The 20849-nt window shown below is 39.0% G+C and overlaps 1 protein-coding gene across 1 annotated transcript in view; it reads right to left on the bottom strand.

The window, feature by feature from the left end:
• SHOC2 (SHOC2 leucine rich repeat scaffold protein) overlaps positions 1–18578 on the bottom strand; it is a 43539-nt gene extending 24961 nt beyond the window's left edge. Inside the window, exons 1-2 of the mRNA XM_065843562.2 lie at positions 17654–18578; positions 2261–2398 (exon numbers count right to left, since the gene is read on the bottom strand). Of these exons, the coding sequence (XP_065699634.1) occupies positions 2261–2398; positions 17654–18356 (841 nt within the window). The 5' untranslated portion in view covers positions 18357–18578. The remainder of the gene's footprint in view (positions 1–2260; positions 2399–17653) is intronic.
• Between the last annotated feature and the right edge of the window lie 2271 nt (positions 18579–20849).

Here is a 20849-nt window from a genome sequence, read left to right as displayed (position 1 = left end):
GAAAGCTGGCAGCATGTAAATGTTGGCAGAAAAGCCAGCTGTGCTGAACACCGGGTAGATACCCCCAAGTAGGGGAAGAGGTGGAGAGAGGAGCGAGGGATGGAGAGGATGGAGAGGATGGAGAGGCTGGAGGGGCCGTCGGGCAGCTACACGCCATGTACTCGCTGGGCTCTTCTCAGTACTCGCAGTCTCTCACTGAACAATCCTAACCACAAAGCAAGCTGCAATCTGAAAATCAAGCCACAACTTGCTTTAATGTTGAATCACAACTGCGATGACTAAGAAATAAAGCCAATGTTGCTGAACCGGCTATGGCTACCTTTTCTGTAACATGTATAAATGTAGGTTGATCATTATCATTTAAGCTGGAGTTTAACTTTTTTTCCCTTAAGTATTAAGCTCTGGCTGTTTGTGAACTATATGTGGCACAAATAGCAATTTCTGATTTTAAGATATTACTCTAAACAGGAATGCTCAGCTACTACACACTTGTCAATAAAAACAACAGGTATTTTCCAGCGGAGTAAAAACTGAACCAGTGTAAGGTTAAAGACGTGACGGCACACTGCTGTCTCTTACCATTATTCATGTCTTTGGTGGGTTTTTTGAGCTATATAGCATTGATATTCAGTTCAGATAAGCACATAAAGCGACAGCTATATACATTTAAAAATATCTAACTTCAAAAAACTATGAAGACAGTGCTATGGAAAAACAAAACAAACAGGCAGAAATCCCGTCCAACCAGATATGAGCCTGACTCAATACAAACCACCTAACCTTACAATAACTTTCTGAAGAAATAGGTGAGTCCAAACAATCCTGATTGCCTAGTCAGCAATTTCCTATAACAAATGACCTAACTGACTAAGTAACTTTGCGCCTCTCCTATCCAAAGGCCTTTCCGTGTAAGCACAGCTTTGCATCATATTAAAAGTGAGATTTTTGTGGTTCTCTGAGAAGCTCCGTGACTGCTCGTCATTAAACAACTCAGTAAATCACGCTACTGTTCTGCACAAGAATCAACAATAGTAGTCTATAAGCCCTGAAAATGGAAATCTCACACTTGCTTAGAGAATTTTTCCCCTAATTAACAGTTTAACTGGAGAATTCACTTCTTAAATATGACATGTACGCTACAGGTAAGTTTTACGTAAAACAACTTTCAAGAAGATTTACAAACTAGCTACAAAAATAAAGGCTGCGCTTATGAATTGTGTAAGTTAGATGTAAATTCCAGATGGAGCGGGATCTCCAGAGTTTAAAAATATCATCAGCCCAGGAAGGAAATTTAGCTCCAGTGGATGCTTCATCAATGTAAACTCTGTTCCGGTCAAAGGTTCTAAACAGTAACTCCACACTCCAATCTACTGCTAGAAGAAAAGCTGGAGTGTTAAGAGGTTCCTCACTCTTCTGATCATTCATTTTCCTAGCGTTAAAGAACATTAATGAAATGTTCAATATGAAATATTGTCCAAGTGATAATGTTCATTCTTCAGAGTACATTCTGGTGACAAATAAGAGCTTAAAATCAAGATGGCCTCTGTTTTTTGTCTTTTTAAAAACCACAGCATGCATCTTTCATCCTCTCTCTTTAAAACTGATTTAATTAAACAGGAAGAGTCATATTTTGTTGTTTCATCCTATATGAGATTCTGAAACCACCCAGGATGGTGTTTATTTCAGCCTATTACTCCCAAACTAAGTTGCAAACCCCCTGTATTTTATTGCATTAGTGTATGATAACTTGGTGGACTTGAAAGATTTTTTTTCAGTCACTCTACCAAAGAGCATGAAATATACACAACTAATTTAAAATATTTACCTTTTTAGTTCTATTTTTCTTTAGTCAAAGATGTTAGTTAAAGCTCTGTGCCAAAGTATGACATATCAAAACTATGAGTCTTTTAGCCTTTTATTCATTTATATGCTCAGTTTCATCACAGAATGGACAAACTACAGATATTTACTCATAAGTACAGAATCTTAAATCAGAGGTAGAAGTGATGAATTTTTTTCCTTATAAGTCTCATTATTAGAGACTGCAGCACAGCTAAATTTAATTACGTAATTCAGAAAGCTCTAAACGGCCTTTAAGGTAACACACACACCTTGCATTTGATCTCAAGTGTGAAGCTGCCTTAAGTAGAACACCAGTCATTCTACAGCCACCAACTGAAACCTCATTCTTAAATTTGTTCATCTTACTGAACATTTGGAAAAAGCGATTTATTTTCTCTTCTCCAGCCTCTTCACGTACCTATGGTTTCTGGCAGGTCCAAGAGCTCATTGTGCTGCAAGTCAAGGTTGGTGATCTGCATGCAGCTTCCAATCTCTTCTGGAAGATGTTCAAGCTGATTGTGCGCTACATCCAGCGTTATGAGGTTACACAACTCACCTAAAAGCACACAAGAAAACCAAAACATCAAGTTCTTTCATGTACAGCTCTAGACAATTACTTCCACACAGAGATTAATAGAATCAGACAGATTTTTGGATTATCTGAGAAAAAGCTATTGCTACCATAAGCTTATACATATAAAATAAGGCATTACAGGATCATAATTTCATCAAGCAAATCTAAAACTTGACCAACAATTTTTAAAAACTCAGGTAAAGCTTTTATAGACTCTCTGAAGAAACATTTATTTTCTTCTGACAGTTCAAGCTGTGAAACACAATACAAAACCTATATCTCACACTTGTTTCAGGCTGACCAGAAGTTTAAAACATCACAGAGTGAGTGGATTGTATTCAATTTTGAGCAACTGAGATCTGCTTTTACAGCACGAACTACTTTCAGGCACAAAATCAACAATTAAGAGGCATCAGAATGATCTGGCTGACAATCCAGGTAATTCACCCAGAGTGCTGTTTTTAATCATTTTTAGTCATCACAAAAAAGGCAACTTACGGTAAGTAAATTGTAAACCTATTCACGCAGATTATTATATTTTATATATGCAAGCAAAGCTACAGCAAATAAGTTTTAAATAAAAGGCTTATCTGCTAAGCCTTAAAAAAGATTGGATATACTTAGAGTTTAGAGCTACTTTATGCTGAACTGCTTCATCCCTGACATTTGCACATTAATTTAAAAGTACAGCTAGGCACAACTCTCTATGTACAGCAGTTTCATGTATTTAAATGGTAAACATACTGTATTCTGAGCAACAGCTTGTTGGGCTTGTTTAAAAAAAAAGGCATGCGTGCATGAATACAGGGGTGTAAGCACTCACGTATATTTGCATCTGATGGAGGTGAAATTAATGCAAATGATTTGAACAGCTTCAACTCTATCCAGTAAAGATGAGGTCACTGTATTTGTGTAGAAGAGCATGGCTCAGTAACAAAGCTGGAAGAGCAGCAAATTCCTTTGGAGGACCGAATGTCTATTTTTAAGCTTCAGTGTTGTATCTTTGACATAATCCTTTAAGGATTTTCCCGCAGGCTGCAGGACCAGCTTGGGCAAGTTCTGGCATGTGGAGTATCTACCCATTAGATCAGCAGACAATCACAAATGGTGATTTAATAAATCATAAAATATTTATGAATTCAGACACTGTATTGAGTTGCAGGTGTCATGTATAATACTTAGTACATATCACAAAACAGTTGTGAAAGGCTAGCAAAAAAAGCCAACCCCAACAGCTTCATTATTCCATTTTTGCTTAGATTGTTAACATATAACTGATCTTATTTCCTGAATTTATTAAGCGAAATTGCCACGTTTTTCTAGAAACCAGGCAGATACAAATGTAAAGGTGGTGCTTAAGCAGCTCCTCCATCACTCTGCACCCCCTCTCACAAGTCAGTGTCCAAGTGTACTGCAGGCAGCCAGAGTCAAGAGTCAAACCCGCTGCATCCCACGCTGCACAAAGCCACGGGTTTCAATGCCATTAATAAGCAGAAGAAAGCAAATTTAAGAAAAATTTGAGCAAGAGTTAATGTTCTGTGGTAGAAGAGTCTTTTTATTATTTGTGGAAGCAAGTGGGCAATGCGTAGAAGGCAACAGGAGGCAGAAAACCTCGAGAAAAAATTCAAAATCCCTCCCTTTAAACAAAGCAACCAAAAAGAATCTCATAAATCTTTACTAAGATAACTCAAGAACCTTCGCACACTTTGGGGCAGCAGTTTTCACTTCACGATTACTGTTTTGATTTGTTTTCACTTCAGACCTAAACCAATGATGTCAAAATTGAAATGTGGCATAAATTTCATTTCATCACACTGATTTCTCATTTACTTGACTCTTCCCACTCTACATCTGCTGAAGTCGAAGACAGACTTGGGTTTGTGCAGCAACATTTGCTGCACTTCATTTTTGCACCTGCTGAAAACTTTGACAACGGCAAGTTATGTGTTTGAAACAAACACCTCACTAATTCTGGGGAGAGAAAAAGAGAAGAGATGCCCACGATCATTTAGCCAATTAAAGGCAAGCTCACACTGGTTTGATTTGGATAGTCATACTTAATTTTGTTATATTAAAGATGCAGGTATTCTTTTAAAAACATTTAATAAAAAATCTGAACGTTAAAATAGATGGAGGATTGCCCAACAATTTTAGACTTTTGAGCAGAAATCAACTTAAAGCCCTATCATGAAGTACAGTGCCTTAAGGAAAGCAATTTCAATAGATATTATGATATTCAGCTTTTAGTTCACATTGCTTAGTAAAGAATCTTGCTCTTGGACATAGCGATTCTTACGGTTTGACAGCTTCTTACCAAAATGTTATTGTTTTCCCCTAAGGGCAGAAGCAGAGGGGAGGTGAAGTGCTGTTGACGTTAAAATTCTTCCAATACCTTAACTTGGATTGCTGAGACACAACACAGAGCGTGCAAGTCAACAAAAAGCACCCAAGGTACATTTCTCCTGTCATTCTCCATGACGTATGGAAAAAATTTTTACATCCAATATGCTTAACAAGGTGAAAAATGTTTAGGTGATGTGGTAGAGGCTCATCTCCACATGCAAAGGCACAGAAAGGACCAGCAGTGGGTGGGAGAACCCAACACTGGCTATCCCAGGAGTGCCATCAGGCCCCTGGCCAGCGTGAGAACCATCATGGTGAGTACGTGGAAATGCTCCAGGGCACCTCGCAGGCTGTTCCTGCATGTGAGGGTTGAACACCTCCTGTGGGGTGCAAGGAAGAGCAACCTGGGATGGTAAGAGTTGCTATGGGATCTTTAGGGAAGGGGAAAGGGAGGCATCAATGTGGTTTGTGAACGATAAGTGTGGGAAAACAGAGGGATAGGGAAATCAAAGGGTCCAGTCCTTCACGAACCAGTGCTGGTCACACCTTGTGCACGATCAGCACCATTTGTCCTGTCTTCTCCTTCAACTCTCACTGTTCTGCCGGGTGAGAGGCTCTGTTCTGCAGGCGTGGAGATCTGAGCACCAGCAACACTGCGGTTAATGCGACCAGCACTTCAGAAACATCCCAGTACGTGGGAGCAGAACCACTCTGGACACGGACAGCAAGCTGAAACATCCCAGTACACGGGGCCAGAACCACTCTGGACATGGACAGCAAGCTGAAACATCCCAGTACATGGGACCAGAACAACTTTGGACACAAGGAACATGCTAAAATTACATCCCAGTACGTGGGGCCACAACCACTCTGGACATGGAGAGCATGCTGAAACATCCCGGTACATGGGACTAGAATCACTCTGGACACAGAGCATGCTGAAACATCCCATGATACATGAGACCAGAACCACTCTGGACACAGAGAGCATGCTGCCTCCAAGCCAGTAGCTACAGAACAGGGGCAGCTCTTTCCCCAGCTGACAGACGGCTGCGATTTACCCCGTGAATGGAGACATTGTGCATGGCACCGCTGCACAACAGCAGCTATTTCAAAAAGAAACACATGGCACAAACAATCGATACAACAAATAATGATCTGCAAGAACAAAGAGGCCAAACTTGAGGCCATCTGCACAATGCTGTTCCTAGGAGCAGATGTAAAGCCAGCTTGTTTCAGTGATGGAAAGTGTCGTCCTTATTGTCTGAACAGCGGCAACTGTACTGAAGGAAACGCTTCTCAAAAAAAAAAAAAGTGAAAATAAGTTTCACCAAGATACAACTGAAATCTGGCTCTTTTTTCTTGGCCAGGTTAATATATCTCAAAAATCAAAAAGAAAGTTTTCCTAAATTAAAAATTTGCTCAGGTATGAAAAGAAAATCGGCTAATGAGTATGGAGCTCATGACCTTACTCATATTAAAAGAATCAACATTTGCTCTTTTCTGGGGTACTACATAAACTTTGCTGAAATACATTTGTATCTTAATTAATTTAAACAGAAATATGCCAGCTAGAAATGTGCAGCAGCTCAAAAATCAGCCTTACCCAGAAAGCAGTTCACTAAAGAAAAATCCATTCCCATTTACTACGTGGACAACTCCAGCATCACTTCAGAGGACTGTTCGAACACCTGAAATCACTGGAGTGAGGCAAGCACTACTTGAGGGAAATACTAGTGACAGGTAAAATGAACTAACTCTTTTCACCACAAGTAATGTCCAAAATAGACGAATCTTAAGCTCACAGTAATGAATAAAGGATTCAGTTTGGACTACGTGCAACTGCATTGAAGAGGCGAGCACGCTCAGGAGAACTAGAAAATAAACTAGGAAGATGCTGAGGTTTGAGGTTGAGTTTTGCCTTCCCCCCACCCCCCCCTTTCTTTTTTCGCCCTTTTTATGTTTAAATACTATATTGCACAAAGTCTGCCAAGAAAGCAGACAGAAATTGCATGTACTAGCTGGCTTGACAATAAAATATTTTGTAGTAGAAGTAATGCCCATATGAAATACATAAAGCGGTTTCTCTATAAGTAACCTTCACAAAATGGTTAGTTACATCCTATTATGTAGTTTTTAAAAACGTATATTTTCAAAGGTCCTACAAGATAAACATTTCAGACTATTCACTTGAATTTTTCAACTAAATAGCTTGTGAAGGCTCCCAACCACGTTCCAGTTAAAAACACTGTTAAAAATACAGCTCAGTATACTTCTCAACAATCCTTAAAAAAGGTGCGGTGAGCAATCACCTCACTGTCGTTCTCATATGCACAGAGACTAAATGTTATAGCATGACAAAGCTAAATATACCTGCTGGAAAAAAACAACATTACAAAATGACTAATGTTTTCTGCATAATGAGGCAGAATTATAGTCTCAGCACATGGCCAACCTTGAAAGCCTGTTATGGCAAGAGGACCAAGTTACATGCCCTGACTTACGTAACTCTGAAAATTCTTCTTGGCCACTTAAAAAACAAAATACAGCTTCATTAAAAAAATATATAAAAGTGCACACAAATTAACAGTCGTATAGGGAAAGAGTCTAGGTCAATAGCAAAGAGGCTTCAGTGTCTGCTACCACTAATTCTCACATTAGGCAACACTCCTGGATGGCAAAACGCAATTTGAAATATAGCCTGTTTTCCACTGGATTAACTCCGTCCCTGCCCAGGCTTAAACAGATTGAAAATTACGAAATCCTTCACAACATGATAAATCCTGGGCCAGATGACACAGCAAGAGGATCAAGACTCATGGAAAGTACAAGGAAGAGAAGAATGCAAATATTAGTGGGACTTCAGGCTGGTGTGTCCCAACACTGGTTGTGAGCTCATTTGTAAAGAATAATTATCTGAAATCAGCAATGGTGGGGACGAGTTATAAACCGTTCCCATAACTTCAGTAGTTATCAATCTCTCACCAGGTTCTCCGCTGGAAAAAAAAATACTCTGTCTATAAAATTCCTTAGTATAAGTGTCTTGATTTTAGAAAAACAAAACACAACAATTTTACAGTTTCAGAATCTTCTCCCTCTGTATGAGATTTGAGTACATCACTGTAACAGACAACCTGAACTTTTTGCTGTGCATTATCAGTTGCCCAAAAGAACAGTAAAGCAGTCAGAGCTGTTTTGAATTATTACTGCACAACTATAACTTACATAGAAGTATGACCGAGTAGAAAGCGCGCAATTTTAATATGGTCACGAGTGACTTATGTACCAACGTTAAAATATTTATATAAGTAAGCGATAAGCATAGTAAAATGTTTAGTATTTGCAGAATGCACAACAGGATCTAGTTATGGAAACCACTCAAACACAGAAGCTAAGCTCAACTGAAAAGAGTCAAAACCTGGTCTAAAACAAGCGTCAGCAAGACACAGCAGCAAAACAGTCTTTATTTATTGTTTATAACTGAAAGTAACAAATATAAATAAAATTAAAACGTGTTCAAACAACATTTAAAACACATGGAAGTTGCAAAAGAAACAGTATCAGCAAGGGCTCAAGGCAGGATTTGAGAAGGGCAGTAGAATAAACCAAGAGGAACCTCATGAAGGACCAAGAAAAAGGCAAAGTCCTGCACCCAGAATGGAATAAGCTTGTGAAGCGGATGGTGCAGCCTCACGCCAGCCAGTGAGGACACAGCTCGGCCGGGATGGACCAGGGGGTCCTGCTGAGGCTGAACCTCAGTCACATCTTGGCTCCTGTCCATTCTCAGTGTGGAACAAAGTGCTCACTCCCAAATAATAATAAATGGTAACCAGGTCCTGGGCTGTGTGAGCAAGGGCAGCCTGAGTGAAGCTATTATGTTCCTCTGTTCAGCACTTAGGAAAGTATAAAAACAGTTAAAATAATTGCACCATTGATATATTTAAAAAAAAAAAAAAAAAGAGTAGGACTTCTAGCAAGCTGCCAGTATTTACTGGAATTACACTTGGGGCATCATCCCAATAAGCTCTGCAAGTAGATAAAAAAGGCGGGACTACTTAATCATTATCTTAAAGCTTGTCTGAAGAAAATGTCACAGAAGGAATTTCACAAGAAGGAAGCTGACAAGATGGGACTGCAGCCACACAAGAGCTGTCACAGGAATCAGGACCCTGACACCAAATCTGAAGCCGGCCAAAATCAAGTTCTTCACCCTTCCTGAAGCTCAAGAAAGCAACCAGAACTGGATGAAATAAGCAGTCATTTTGCTCCGTATCAACGCCTATATTCATTCCACTTCTGTTCACCACTTCATGATCTTATCACATTAAAATACAAAAATATTCTCAAACCACTGTGTTTGCAGAAATCAACATGCCAGCTAAGCCAAGGAACACAACTTGGTTTCCTTCAAATTGCTGAAAAGGAAGAAGGTGTTCTGAGATACAAATAATGTAAAGAAATATTTCCCTATATCATCAGGTCTGCTACAAAAAGGGGGAAATTAAATTCAGAGCATCACTGAAAAGTTTTGCGACTAACAAGTCATTTAATAAGGAGACACTACATTCAGTATGGAGTGAGTAGACATGAACTAACGCAGCTGCACACATCTGGGTTGCTGTCTATGCTACTGAAAACCAAACAGGTGCAAGTGTTATAAAAAATAGTTTCAAAGTAGTGAAGAAACCACAAATGATCTAAATATTGGGTAGACGGGGGAAGGGAAGAACAGAAGAAAGTCTCAGAGACATTCCAAGTCTGGTGTAGGCAGATTCCTTGAATTACAATCTAAAAATATTTCCCTTGCAGAACAGCCCTGACCAGATTCTCCATAGAATAAGAGTTGCATTCACAGACAGAAAACACAATATTTGGAGTCTTAAAGAACTTGCAGAAACTATGCAAATGTAATTTTAACCGTGTTGACTATATTATTTCTATTGGAGCTGTGTGTCCTAAGAAAATAAAAAAATATCCCAAACTGGTATAAGGTGCAAGCTTGTCTTTGCAAATAATACATCAGCCACCTGATCGTACAAAATGATTCCTTCAACACACCATGCAGGAATACAATAAAACTCTCAATACAATAAATGCAAACGGCTTGCTTAAGTAACAGCCTGCATACTGAAGCATTTGCTTGGCCTCATCCCAAGACAGTTCCTCTGCTTTTCATCCTTCTCGTGCTGTCTGACTCACCAAAGCATTTGCATTCTTCCATTCTAATCTTTGACTTTTTGATCTCAGTGGAAGGGACAATTTACCAGATATGGCAATGAAGTTGGAGTCCACCTTGTGAACTCATTTCTACAATTAGCCCTGCAGACTGTGTTTCAGAAAATCTTCCACGTGGAAACCTTTCCATTAAGGTTTTATTGCATGGATGCCACCAGATACGCAACAGACAAGTGAACAGGTAAGTTCTGCTTTTGCACTCTATATGTGCGTGTGTATATATATATATATATATATGTATATATAGTCACACACACACATAGATGTGTGATAGATATAATGTTCAACATCCATGTAACAGTGGCCTTGGGCTCAGCAACAGAAGTCTGCTGATTGATACCAAACTATTTATGTCAGTAAGGACAAAGGCAGAGTGAGATACTGCAGAAAAACTTTACAAGATTAAATGCCTGGGCAACAAAACGTCAGATAAAATTAGGCATATAAAATGTAAAGAGATATGAGGGACCAGTGGCCCATATCTAGCTTCACTTATGAAGTGATGGACTTCAAACAATCCATGAGCATTCAGAAGCAAAATCTGGAGGGCCAACATACGAATCGTGAATGGCACGGAGATAAGTATGACTGCTGACCACCTCTGTACATGAGAACTGGAGTTAATCTGTCAACAACAATGCTCAAAGCAAACCTGTGGTCCTTGTTAGGGATGCAAAGCATTTACAGGAGTTTAAAGGAAAAAAAATGGTCAAGCTCTTAGAAGATGAGTCTACTGAGAATTAGTAGAGACAAGCCGCACCAGACTCAGGAAATCCATGATACAAAAATAGCTGGATCTGGGAAAGGAGTCAGGTTAAGCCTCATACATATACTTACCCTGGTTTTATGCAGACATTTGTTTAGGGCTACTATCAGAAGCAGGATAGCGGGCAAGATGCACTCGGAAAATTTATCACCATTGTTAGGTAGGATGCAATTTATAAGAAACTGAAGGTTCACAAAAAGCAACACAGAGTAGCTGTGCCATCAAGAAACTTAAATCAGTCCATTCTTTCAACTATATGTAAAAAACTTCATTAAAAAAATGCATCATGAAGTTGGGGCAGAGCTGATGCTACCAGGACTCTAATAAGCTGTACATGGTTTTGTGCAACAAGCAGTGGGGGAAGGAGGAAAAAAAAAAAGAGATTCTGAAAATATAATCTGATGCATTTTCAATGTCTTTCTGCAGACAGTAATCCATCCTTCTTCAAACCACTTGGAGAGCACTGCACACGCTTCTACACAACATGAGCAATCCTACCTGCGAGGTTTCCCCAGGGAGCTCCAGCGATGGAGCTGCTGTGAGGGCTCAGTGCTCCCCAGTGCCAGCCCATGGCCTCCCACACCATCCCCGCTCTGATCTGAAACTTCACTGATTTCAACAAATAACGAAAGCAGCAAAACCATTAACATCTCTCTGTTAGTTCAGGGAGATCGATCGGCTCAGACGGAGGCAGAAGGATGGAGCAGCTCAGAAGCTGTGAGGAAGGGATCAGATACTGCCCCTTTTGGCATCCTGAAGCTGCCACGCATCAACACAGCCATTTCACAAGAACTCCCCACAACTCAGCTACTTTTGAACCGAGCTTTTAGCTAAACATAAGGAGAGAAAAAAAAAGGTATTAAAAAAACCTTGGAATATGTTTTCGGTTAAATAGACTTTTAAGTATTTTTAGATCTTATTCAAACAAGTCTATTTGAAAATGCAACAATGCTTGTCAAGACCTCAGCTTACTATACTGCCTATTAAAATCAGTTCAATTGCATTAAAAATGTAGAAGCAATATATATGTTGCTGGAAAAGTGTTAAGAAAAGACCAATAAATGATCAGTGGGGCTCCGAGCAACCTGATGTAGTTGCAGATGCCCATATTCATTGCAGGGGGTTGGACTAGATGAGCTTTAAAGGTCCCTTCCAACCCAAACTATTCTATGACTTGCTAGGTGCCTAGAGCCTGAATTTGCCAAGTTACTAAAATACCATCTTCTTCCAAAGCACAGATAATATTTTCTCCATTTTTTGGTTTACTGTGTTCAGTTGAGTAAAATACTATTTAAAATTAAGAAGCTTTCTGAATATTGAAAAGACAGGAAAACTTGTTGCCATCATCATACCTACAGCAAAGCAGCTGGATGCAAGGAATGAAAGGTACTGCATTCTGGGGAAAAACAAAAGGACATAACAGAAACACACACATCTGTTTACTAACTATAGCTAGTAGCACTTCTTCTTTCTCACTAAAATATTTTGTTTAGATGCAAAGCAACTTTTCCCCCAGTGTATTCACCTCATTTGAGTTTGTGTTTTTAAACTACTAAAGACAGTTTGAAGCCCAAAATAGAACTGTTCACCACTTCTAGGTTTCCCTCAAGACAAGACACACTGTAACCAATCAGTTGTTTTAAAGAAGTTTTCAGAGCCACTTAAAATTTGATCAACAATGTGTTTTGCAAACATTTTGTTAAATATTTTACCTTCACTCAGGCTTCTAAAAAATGTTTTGGAGTTAGTTTCTGGCTTCCCTAAAAGAAATCTTTTTCTTACAAGTATTATTACTGTGTGCTTGCACAGCAAGCAGTAGAAGTCCTACATAAGCTTTTCTAGAAACTTATTTTGAAATCACGACCAGGAGTATAGTTTCTATATGTCATCTATCAAACAAGGAACACTACCATAGGATTGGAAACTATCAATTTAAAATTCAAGATAGGGGAAATAACAAGGGGAGACTCTGACAACCTCAGAGTCATCAAAACACAATGCAGATCAACAGAATCTGCATGAAACATTAACAAAAGTCATTAAAAGAGAGACAAATAAAAAGTGACTTGAAAAAATATCAGTAAAATATCAAATTAGTTTGGCATAAAGAGTTAACAGTTTTCTGCAAAGATATGGAAGATCAATTTTATCCAGTCTACTGATCCTAGACTTCACAAAGACATCTGATGTAGTGTACAGAAAATAACTAGGAGACTCAGGTGACTAGTAGAAGATGTCAAGATACCCGAGGAACTGACTACAAGTTGCTATGGATGTAACAGGACTGAAAATAACACACCAGCTTGGATGGAGGTTACCTCTCCAACACTCTTATGAAAATAATAATAAATAAATAGGTAAATAAAAATAATGGAAACTGTATGAAATTTAGTAGCGCAAAAAAAGAGCACATTGCTACTACGATCTCAGGGTTGACCTCTGCCAGAGAGGGAGGACAGAGGCAGCAAAGAGCGCAGGTGTCTTGGGTGGTCACGAGAGCCTGTGTGTGGTCAGTCTAACACAGCTGCAACGGGATCCAGATGCACGGACAGAGTTACCTCCAGCACAGAGACAGAGACTCATCTGGAATAGCATATTCCAACTAATCAAGCACCCTCAGCATTCAAAACATAAGACAACACAGAAAATGGATAGCAGGGTGACAGAAGGAATGGAGATTTTATGCAGGACTAAAAGCTGTGGTGTGAGTAATGCCTGGGAGAAGATCTGACCGCTGCCTGCACATACAATGGGAGAGCAAATGAAAGCAACAGAGGCAAACTGCTGTGTCTACAAGCAATGAAACATCACTAGCACAAAAATCAACCAGCCATAGATATATTGGGTATTGGAAGAAAGGTCTCAAATATCAGAGCACTTTAGACTCCAGGACCTACTTCCAATTTCTTTCCATGGGAGTAGAAGGAAAAATACCTTCATTTTCTAAGGCTGGAGACAAAAGATTCCTAGAAAATTACATGGGATGATTGCTTACAAACGAGGTGACACTTTATTTTAGAGCAGCAAGGTCCTTAAGTTAGAAAGCCTTTTATAATTATACAGAACAGATATTTTGTGATGGCTTTCACTGCCACTGAACACAAGTGTCTAGCACCAGCTTAGACTTTAATGCCATCACACTTCAAGGCAACAGTAACAACATCCCATCTTTCCAGCTGAACTCTTGGGGTTTTGGGTTGTTTTTGTGGTTTGTTGGGTTGTTTTGGTTTGGTTTTTTGTCCAGGGCAACCTTTAGTAGCAGATCTACCTCTAAAAGACAAAGTAAAGAAAACCCAGGATTCTTCGCACAGTTGTGTGTCAGATTAGCAACAGGAATACATCACAGCTATCTGCTGCAAGACTCTGCCTTGCTGGAGAAGTCAGCAGGTTACACAGCTTTGAATTTTTAAAAATATGAACAAGCACACTAGCTTGCCATGAGGTACGTGAGCCTTAGGCCTTACAACAATGGGGTATTTAAAAAAAAAAAAAAAGAATTTTAAATGCTCCGCACGATATTGCTTTATAAAAAATAATAGCCTCGTTTTATTTCCCGCTTTGCAGCAACAAAAACTTCTATGTTATTTACAAGCTGATAATATAACAGTGCTTACTTGTATATGGTATGTAGCAATCATACTATAAACATACAAGGGATTAAAATCATTGGGACTTAAAAGGCAAGGTTTTTTTCAAGTGCACATGTAAAATGTAGAGAAATAACCAGAGTTTAAAGAAACAGAGAAATTCCATCTAAAAGAAATAAATTCTCAGCAGTTTCATTTCTCAGCTGTGTTTCCAACTCAAATATTTCCTCTTTGTACTAGAGCAAAGATACATGAAAGTCAGTACAAAACAATTACAAAAGTGAAACTATCTCATCTGTTCTTACTATTTGAGAAAAAAGGCTTTCAAATGTCTGTTCTGTATGTCTTGGCAGTTAAAATTATTTGTGTTACTTACACTTCAAAATCCTTTGATTATTTTATTTTTCAACTGATTAAATTGCAAGGGACCTAGTCAGAGAAAATTTACTTCAAATAAAAGGGGACAGTGTTGAACATAGCGATTTCCCTTTAAAATTCTTCGTAAGGGTGACAGTCCTCTTGCATTTATGCTTCTAAAGTGCCTTCCACAATGAGGTGCTGACCCATGACAAGGAACGGGGGCATTATCCCAGTACAAATAAAGGCACGACTAACTGCTGGATACAAAGACAGATGTAAAGTAGTTCATGTTGTCAAGCTAGGGTTTGATAAAGAACCAGGAACACTGCCTATATGCATAGCAAGACGAAAAAAAAACAACACAACAAACAACACACACAGAGAAGAAAAAAGCAAGTTACATATATTCCTTCATGACACATATATCTACCAAATTTCTCCACACAACTGTTACACATGATCTCTTTCAAGACTATTGTAAACAAACATACAGAAATTATATACTTTAATGTAAACTTAACCATAAAAATTCTACAAACAAAATAGTTAAGAAACAAAGAGGTTCCAGCAGCAACAATAATGTCTGCGGTATCAAACACACCTACAAGAAGTTTAGCAGGGCAAGTCCAAACACTGGAATGCAACGTCTCACAAAAGTTTTCCTTCACACACTAGTGTTAATTTAAATTTATGCAATATTATCGCCCGTTGAACCTCAGAAGCTGACTGTTTGCTAAATTACATTTGATAACTGAGACACAAACAGACCCAGGTAAAGTACTGACAATTGTGTAATACAGTTCAAGTGGTTACATCGGTCACAATTTCTTCAATGTATACAGAAATACACAGCATGGTTTGGGTTTGTTTTTTGGGTTTTTTTGCAAACATCAGCGACATGGTTTCCAGTTTGATCCTCTGATCAGGACAAGATTCAAGGAAGCTGTTGGACTTAAAACTGAAGTGGCAAAATAGGTCAAAATTATAATTCCTTAGCTCTCCCCAGGGAAATCCCCAGGATTGCTCAGATGTCAGTGCCAACTCAAAAATCATGTTGATCAGAAAACATACCACATTAACCATTTAATTTTTGCCTAGCAGGAAAGTGTTTCTGTGAATTCTAGTAGAAACCATTCTGATTGCAGCTACAGGGAGCCCAAGACTCAGACCAACAAGCGACAGCCTCTCCGCATCTCTCCGCTGCCATTAGCAGCTACAGAAGCTGTGCCGGGCAGCACAGGGAATGTGATCAGCAGCTTCAGACGTGCCCAGGAGCTCCTGCCGTCAAGGGCATGTTATCTTATAAATCTTACAAATCTTACATCTATCAAGGTGCAGGAGAAAGAGGCAAACACTGCTAGTTGGAAACAGATCTATTTAGGGTTCCAAACGAGCATTTCCCAAGCTTTTCAAAATGAGTGAGCACAGGGGCCAACTTCAGTAACACTTCAACATATCCATGCACTGATTTGGTTAACAGGGAAAAGTCCCACATCAGCTTTTAAAAAGAGGTCACAGGAATTATTGCTCACAGCGTTATAAGGGCTTTTACAAGTTTTTTTCCACTCTTGAAGAAAGTCGAAGCAGTTTCTTAACTGCTTGAAGTTTATGTTCCCCCTCCCCCTAAAGGGACTAAACTCTACCTGTTATATAAATGTTTAGACCAGTAAACTCGTGCTTTGCTCTGAGAAATGAAATTGAGCTCTATAGTGCCTTCATAGTAGTATAAAGGAGTTCATTTTAACAGATACAAGCAATATGAGCACTGAAAGTGGTATGGCTAACTGACATAGTTATACTGGTAGCACTTTGCATGCTGAATGTTTTGAAGCTCTTCAAAGCATTTTCCAAACTGACTGTATATAAGTACTTGAAAACTGAGGCCTGGAAGGTACCTCTGTCCTGAAGTTCCATTTCTGGCACATGTATCAGACAGGGTTCTGAGCAACCTGATCTGGTTGAAGATGTCCCTGCTCATTGCAGTGGGGTTGGCCTAGATGAGCTTTGAAGGTCCCTTCCAACCCAAACTATTCTATGATTCCATGATTCTATACTTGCATTTTAAACCAACATAAATAGAAAAAAAAAAAATGTCTGATGATAGAATCTCCCTTTTACGAGGCACATACATTGTTCAAATATTTTGTCGCATACAGTCTGATAAAGAGATGTTTTCCATGAATCAGAACCTATCAGGAACAAATTAGGGAGTTCTTGATATACAGGTATTCCAGTGCACCTTTTGTAATAAACTATTTAAATCAATAAGCCACTTTCATACTATTTCACCGTCTTTCAAACTTGCAAGACAATGTTTGGAAAAACAAATATTATTCATTAAAAAATCCTAAGAATCATCTACCATGCATTCAACATTTGGCCACTTTATATTAAAAGTCCATGTATTAATATATTCATGACTTATAAAAGGTAGAGGCTTTCACAAATCATTAACCTACATTATTAACTGTTATGGCATCCAACAGCTTGCTCATGGTAATAGCATGTAGCTGCCTATTCTACCTTGTATTACCACGGTCACACCCCTCTGTAACATGCCCATAATGTGTTTATAACTTGCAACAGTTCATAAATGATTTATAAAGAAATTTTAAAATGAAGTATGCCCTTGTATCTTTTTTTTTTTAAACCATCTGGGCTCTGAAGACACAATATGTGAAAGCACAAGGCAAAGATGAAAACAAGATGCATCTGATTTTAAGATGACAGATGAAGAAAAGGAGCTTTTGTTTTGAAAGAAATATATCCAAGGTATTGATTGCTCTCAACATAATTTAGCATTGCAACAGTATGATCAAGAGCATAATTTTTTGAAGTTTGAAATGACGAAGGGCACCTGGAGTAGTGGCAGTTTATGTATACTTAACTGAATTGCAAAACTAACGTAAGCACAGAATGAAACTTTCAATCAGTGTAATCGCTTACCAATTTCAGCAGGTAGTTGCTTGATTTTGTTCTCTCGTATGCTAAGCATGGTGAGTTTTGACAAGTTTTTGATATCCTTTTCCACAGTAGTTATACGATTAAAGCGTAGGTAAAGAGTGGCAAGAGAGCTTAGCCTATACACCACCGAGGGGATTTCTCTAAGTTTGTTATGCCGCAGGTCAAGCATGCGCAGTTTCTTCAAGTTATCAAGAGAGTCAGGCAAACTGGTGAGTGAGTTTTCACTCAGGGCCAGTGTCATCAGGTTCACAAGACAACCCACCTCTGCCGGTAGGGACTGCAGTTTGTTACTGTATAAATAAAGTTCTGTTAACTGCGTTAGCTCTTTGATAGCTGATGGAAGCATGTGTATAGACCTCTTGGACAAGTCCAAGCGCATTGAATTCTCTTCCCGGCATTTATTTAGCTCTTTGATCACTTCAGCATTGCTGGATTTTTTACGGGTACCTGTGGCTGGATTAGGTCTCTTTATCGTATTGTCCACTGAAAAAGCTACCCCAGGCTGCGTGCTACTGGAGTCCTTCTTTCCATCTTTGGCATCTTTCCCTTTGGTCTTAGGCTCCTTTTCTTTGCTCTCTTTCCCAAATCCTCCAGAGGCTTTTGCCTCTTTCTCCCTTTCTTTTGACGACGGGACTTTGGGATCCTTCTCTTTACAGTCCTTTTCTTTTCCTAGATTACTACTCATGGTGACTCAACGTTTAGCAAGCACCACATGAAATCCGTTTCTGAAGTTCACAAGAACAATTCACTGCTGAGGCGACAAGGATCCTTAAAACATGCAAGCGTTGAACCAAGGGAGGAGCTTCGGAGGTGTGATACCCATTTGCTACATATTGGTTCTGAAGGCACCCTTTCCTAGTCCTGGTATCAGGAAATTCAGCTGGAGAGATTAGAAGGTCAAATGCTCTGTATTTCTGTAACACAGAGAGAAGAGAAGCCAAAGTTAGTGTAAATGGAAAACTTAACTTCCAGTTAAATTTTGAATATATCTACATCAAGCCTGTACTCACTAAGTTAATGATTTGTCCTTCTCTTCAAATGTCAACGAAAAACCCCATGCTAAAATAAAAATACTACACATATTGCTCAGAAGACCCACTGTGCTGGAAGACTGATACTAATTAGTACAAATAAGAGAATAATTACAATTCATTAACATAGTACTGCCTTCAGTGCTACATTTGAGTCACCATCTTGCATCTTAGCCAGTTCTTGGCGTAACACCCTGGTCATCAACATGATTATTCTCTCTCCTGTCCACACCCAATCAGTCAATAAAGATCTGCTATAATTTTAAGTGCCTGCCTCTTCAACAAACCTGTACAGGCTTATTCTTTCAGCACGAAAGAGCCTCAATTCAATCCACAGTGAAATCTAAAACACTGCTGTAACATGAACACTTTGCCTCAAGATCTCCCTTCCAACCGGCTCTGAACTGCAGGTCTCTGCTTCTAACGTGGAGCACAGCGCTGTCAGCAGCTTCACGTGCTTTGAAGACACAAACACAAGGATTTAAAAAATAAATCTATCAAAAAGTCAACTGAAAGCTCAGAAGAAATAATATCTTCTGTTTCAAGACAAGCAACATTAGGAAGGAATTTCTCATGAGAACGGGATATATCATCTTTTTAAACAGTATCTTGAATTTTCCCCCCCTCAATGACTATAATGCAGCCTAATAAGTGAACAGATGTCTGAAACCTACAGAGCCCCATTTACATTTTTATAAAATCATCATGCAACATAGAAAGTAGCTTTTTAATTCAAAACATATTACATGCCCAAGAACTTCACGACTCTGAATACTCCGGAGAGGTTTTTGAATATATCTTTGTGGAAGAAAATAAATGCTCAGTCAACGGCAACAATAATTTCATGTCCCCATGTTAGCCCACCTTTTAGTCTAGATTCAACTTTCCTTTGCTATGCGTGTTCACTGATGAAGAATGTTTGTATCTCGGAAGGGTACCTTGTTTCCCCAGCCACACGAGCTGTGTTAAAATACCCTTAAAACCGCCACAGGAGCTGTGTCCCTGTCCTGGCATTTTATCTTCTGTACATGTTCATAAAACTCATAATCAAAATCACTTAAATAATATTTTGCATACTTAAGCTATCAGCAAGCATTAGAAATACAAACATCTTCTAGTAAAGCTCAGGTAACTATTTTTAATTTTAACTTGGAAATTTTGTCCAAGAAAGCACAGGTTGGTTCCTTATCGCACCCTAAAGATTTCCACTCAGTTTCTACACCATCCACTAACCTGACTTTTCCTCGAGATTACCCACCTCTCTACATTATATTTTAAAACTTGTTCTCAGCACTGTATAATCTACATGCTTGTAAAACTCCAGCAATAGGAAATGTAATGACTCCAAATACAAAAACGCAGCTGACTGAAGGGTGGGAGCCTAAAATGCCTGATAATTTGTTTTCAGTACAAAAGTTCCTAAATTCTGATAATACACAGAAAACTATGTAGCAGTGCCAAGCAGCTACTATACCACATCAAGCCCCTAAAGTGCAAAATACTCAAAGGGCTGCTGCTTCTATGAGCTTTCAATTTAATCAAATTTCGGACCCGTCAAGAGATTTGTTCCATTTCTTATGTGCGCTGCAGGTGAGCGAGGTTTTCAAAGAGCCTCAGAAAGGAAAGACGGCTGGAGATTAGAACTGCTGAAAGCAGCTCAGTAGTGCAAATGTTCCAAATAATCCACATGCATTTCACTGTCTTGGTTTGCAATTACTTTAATTGTACCTAAAAAAAGCGGGGCAAAGTTCCTTGTTTCAATATGCCAGTTTAACATTTCATTTTCTGGTAACAAAAGAAAATCTTTTGCCTATACCAAAGGATAAAGATTTAATAGTCATTAGAAACATCATCTGAAGCACAGAAAGAAAATTCAGAGCAATACAAAGGATCACAAGCAGAGACTCCAACATCACCTCACAGCCGAAGATGCCAGGACGCGGCCAACTCGCAAGCAGCCAAGGGCAGCCGTGGTTTTCTAATGCCCAGGAACTGGAGCCAAGCTCACCCAGCAGCCGGCCTTCCAAATACACTCCCCGTTTCGAGTGACAAAAGGCTAACATTGAAGTGTACTGCACCTTTGTCATTTTTATCTCTATACCAAAGATTTTCATTACTGCCTGAGACTGCAAAATGTGTTTAAAGTC

Source organism: Patagioenas fasciata, chromosome 8, assembly GCF_037038585.1.
Source record: "Patagioenas fasciata isolate bPatFas1 chromosome 8, bPatFas1.hap1, whole genome shotgun sequence".
Classification (NCBI taxonomy): domain Eukaryota; kingdom Metazoa; phylum Chordata; class Aves; order Columbiformes; family Columbidae; genus Patagioenas; species Patagioenas fasciata.
This window is presented reverse-complemented; position numbering and strand designations above follow the sequence as displayed.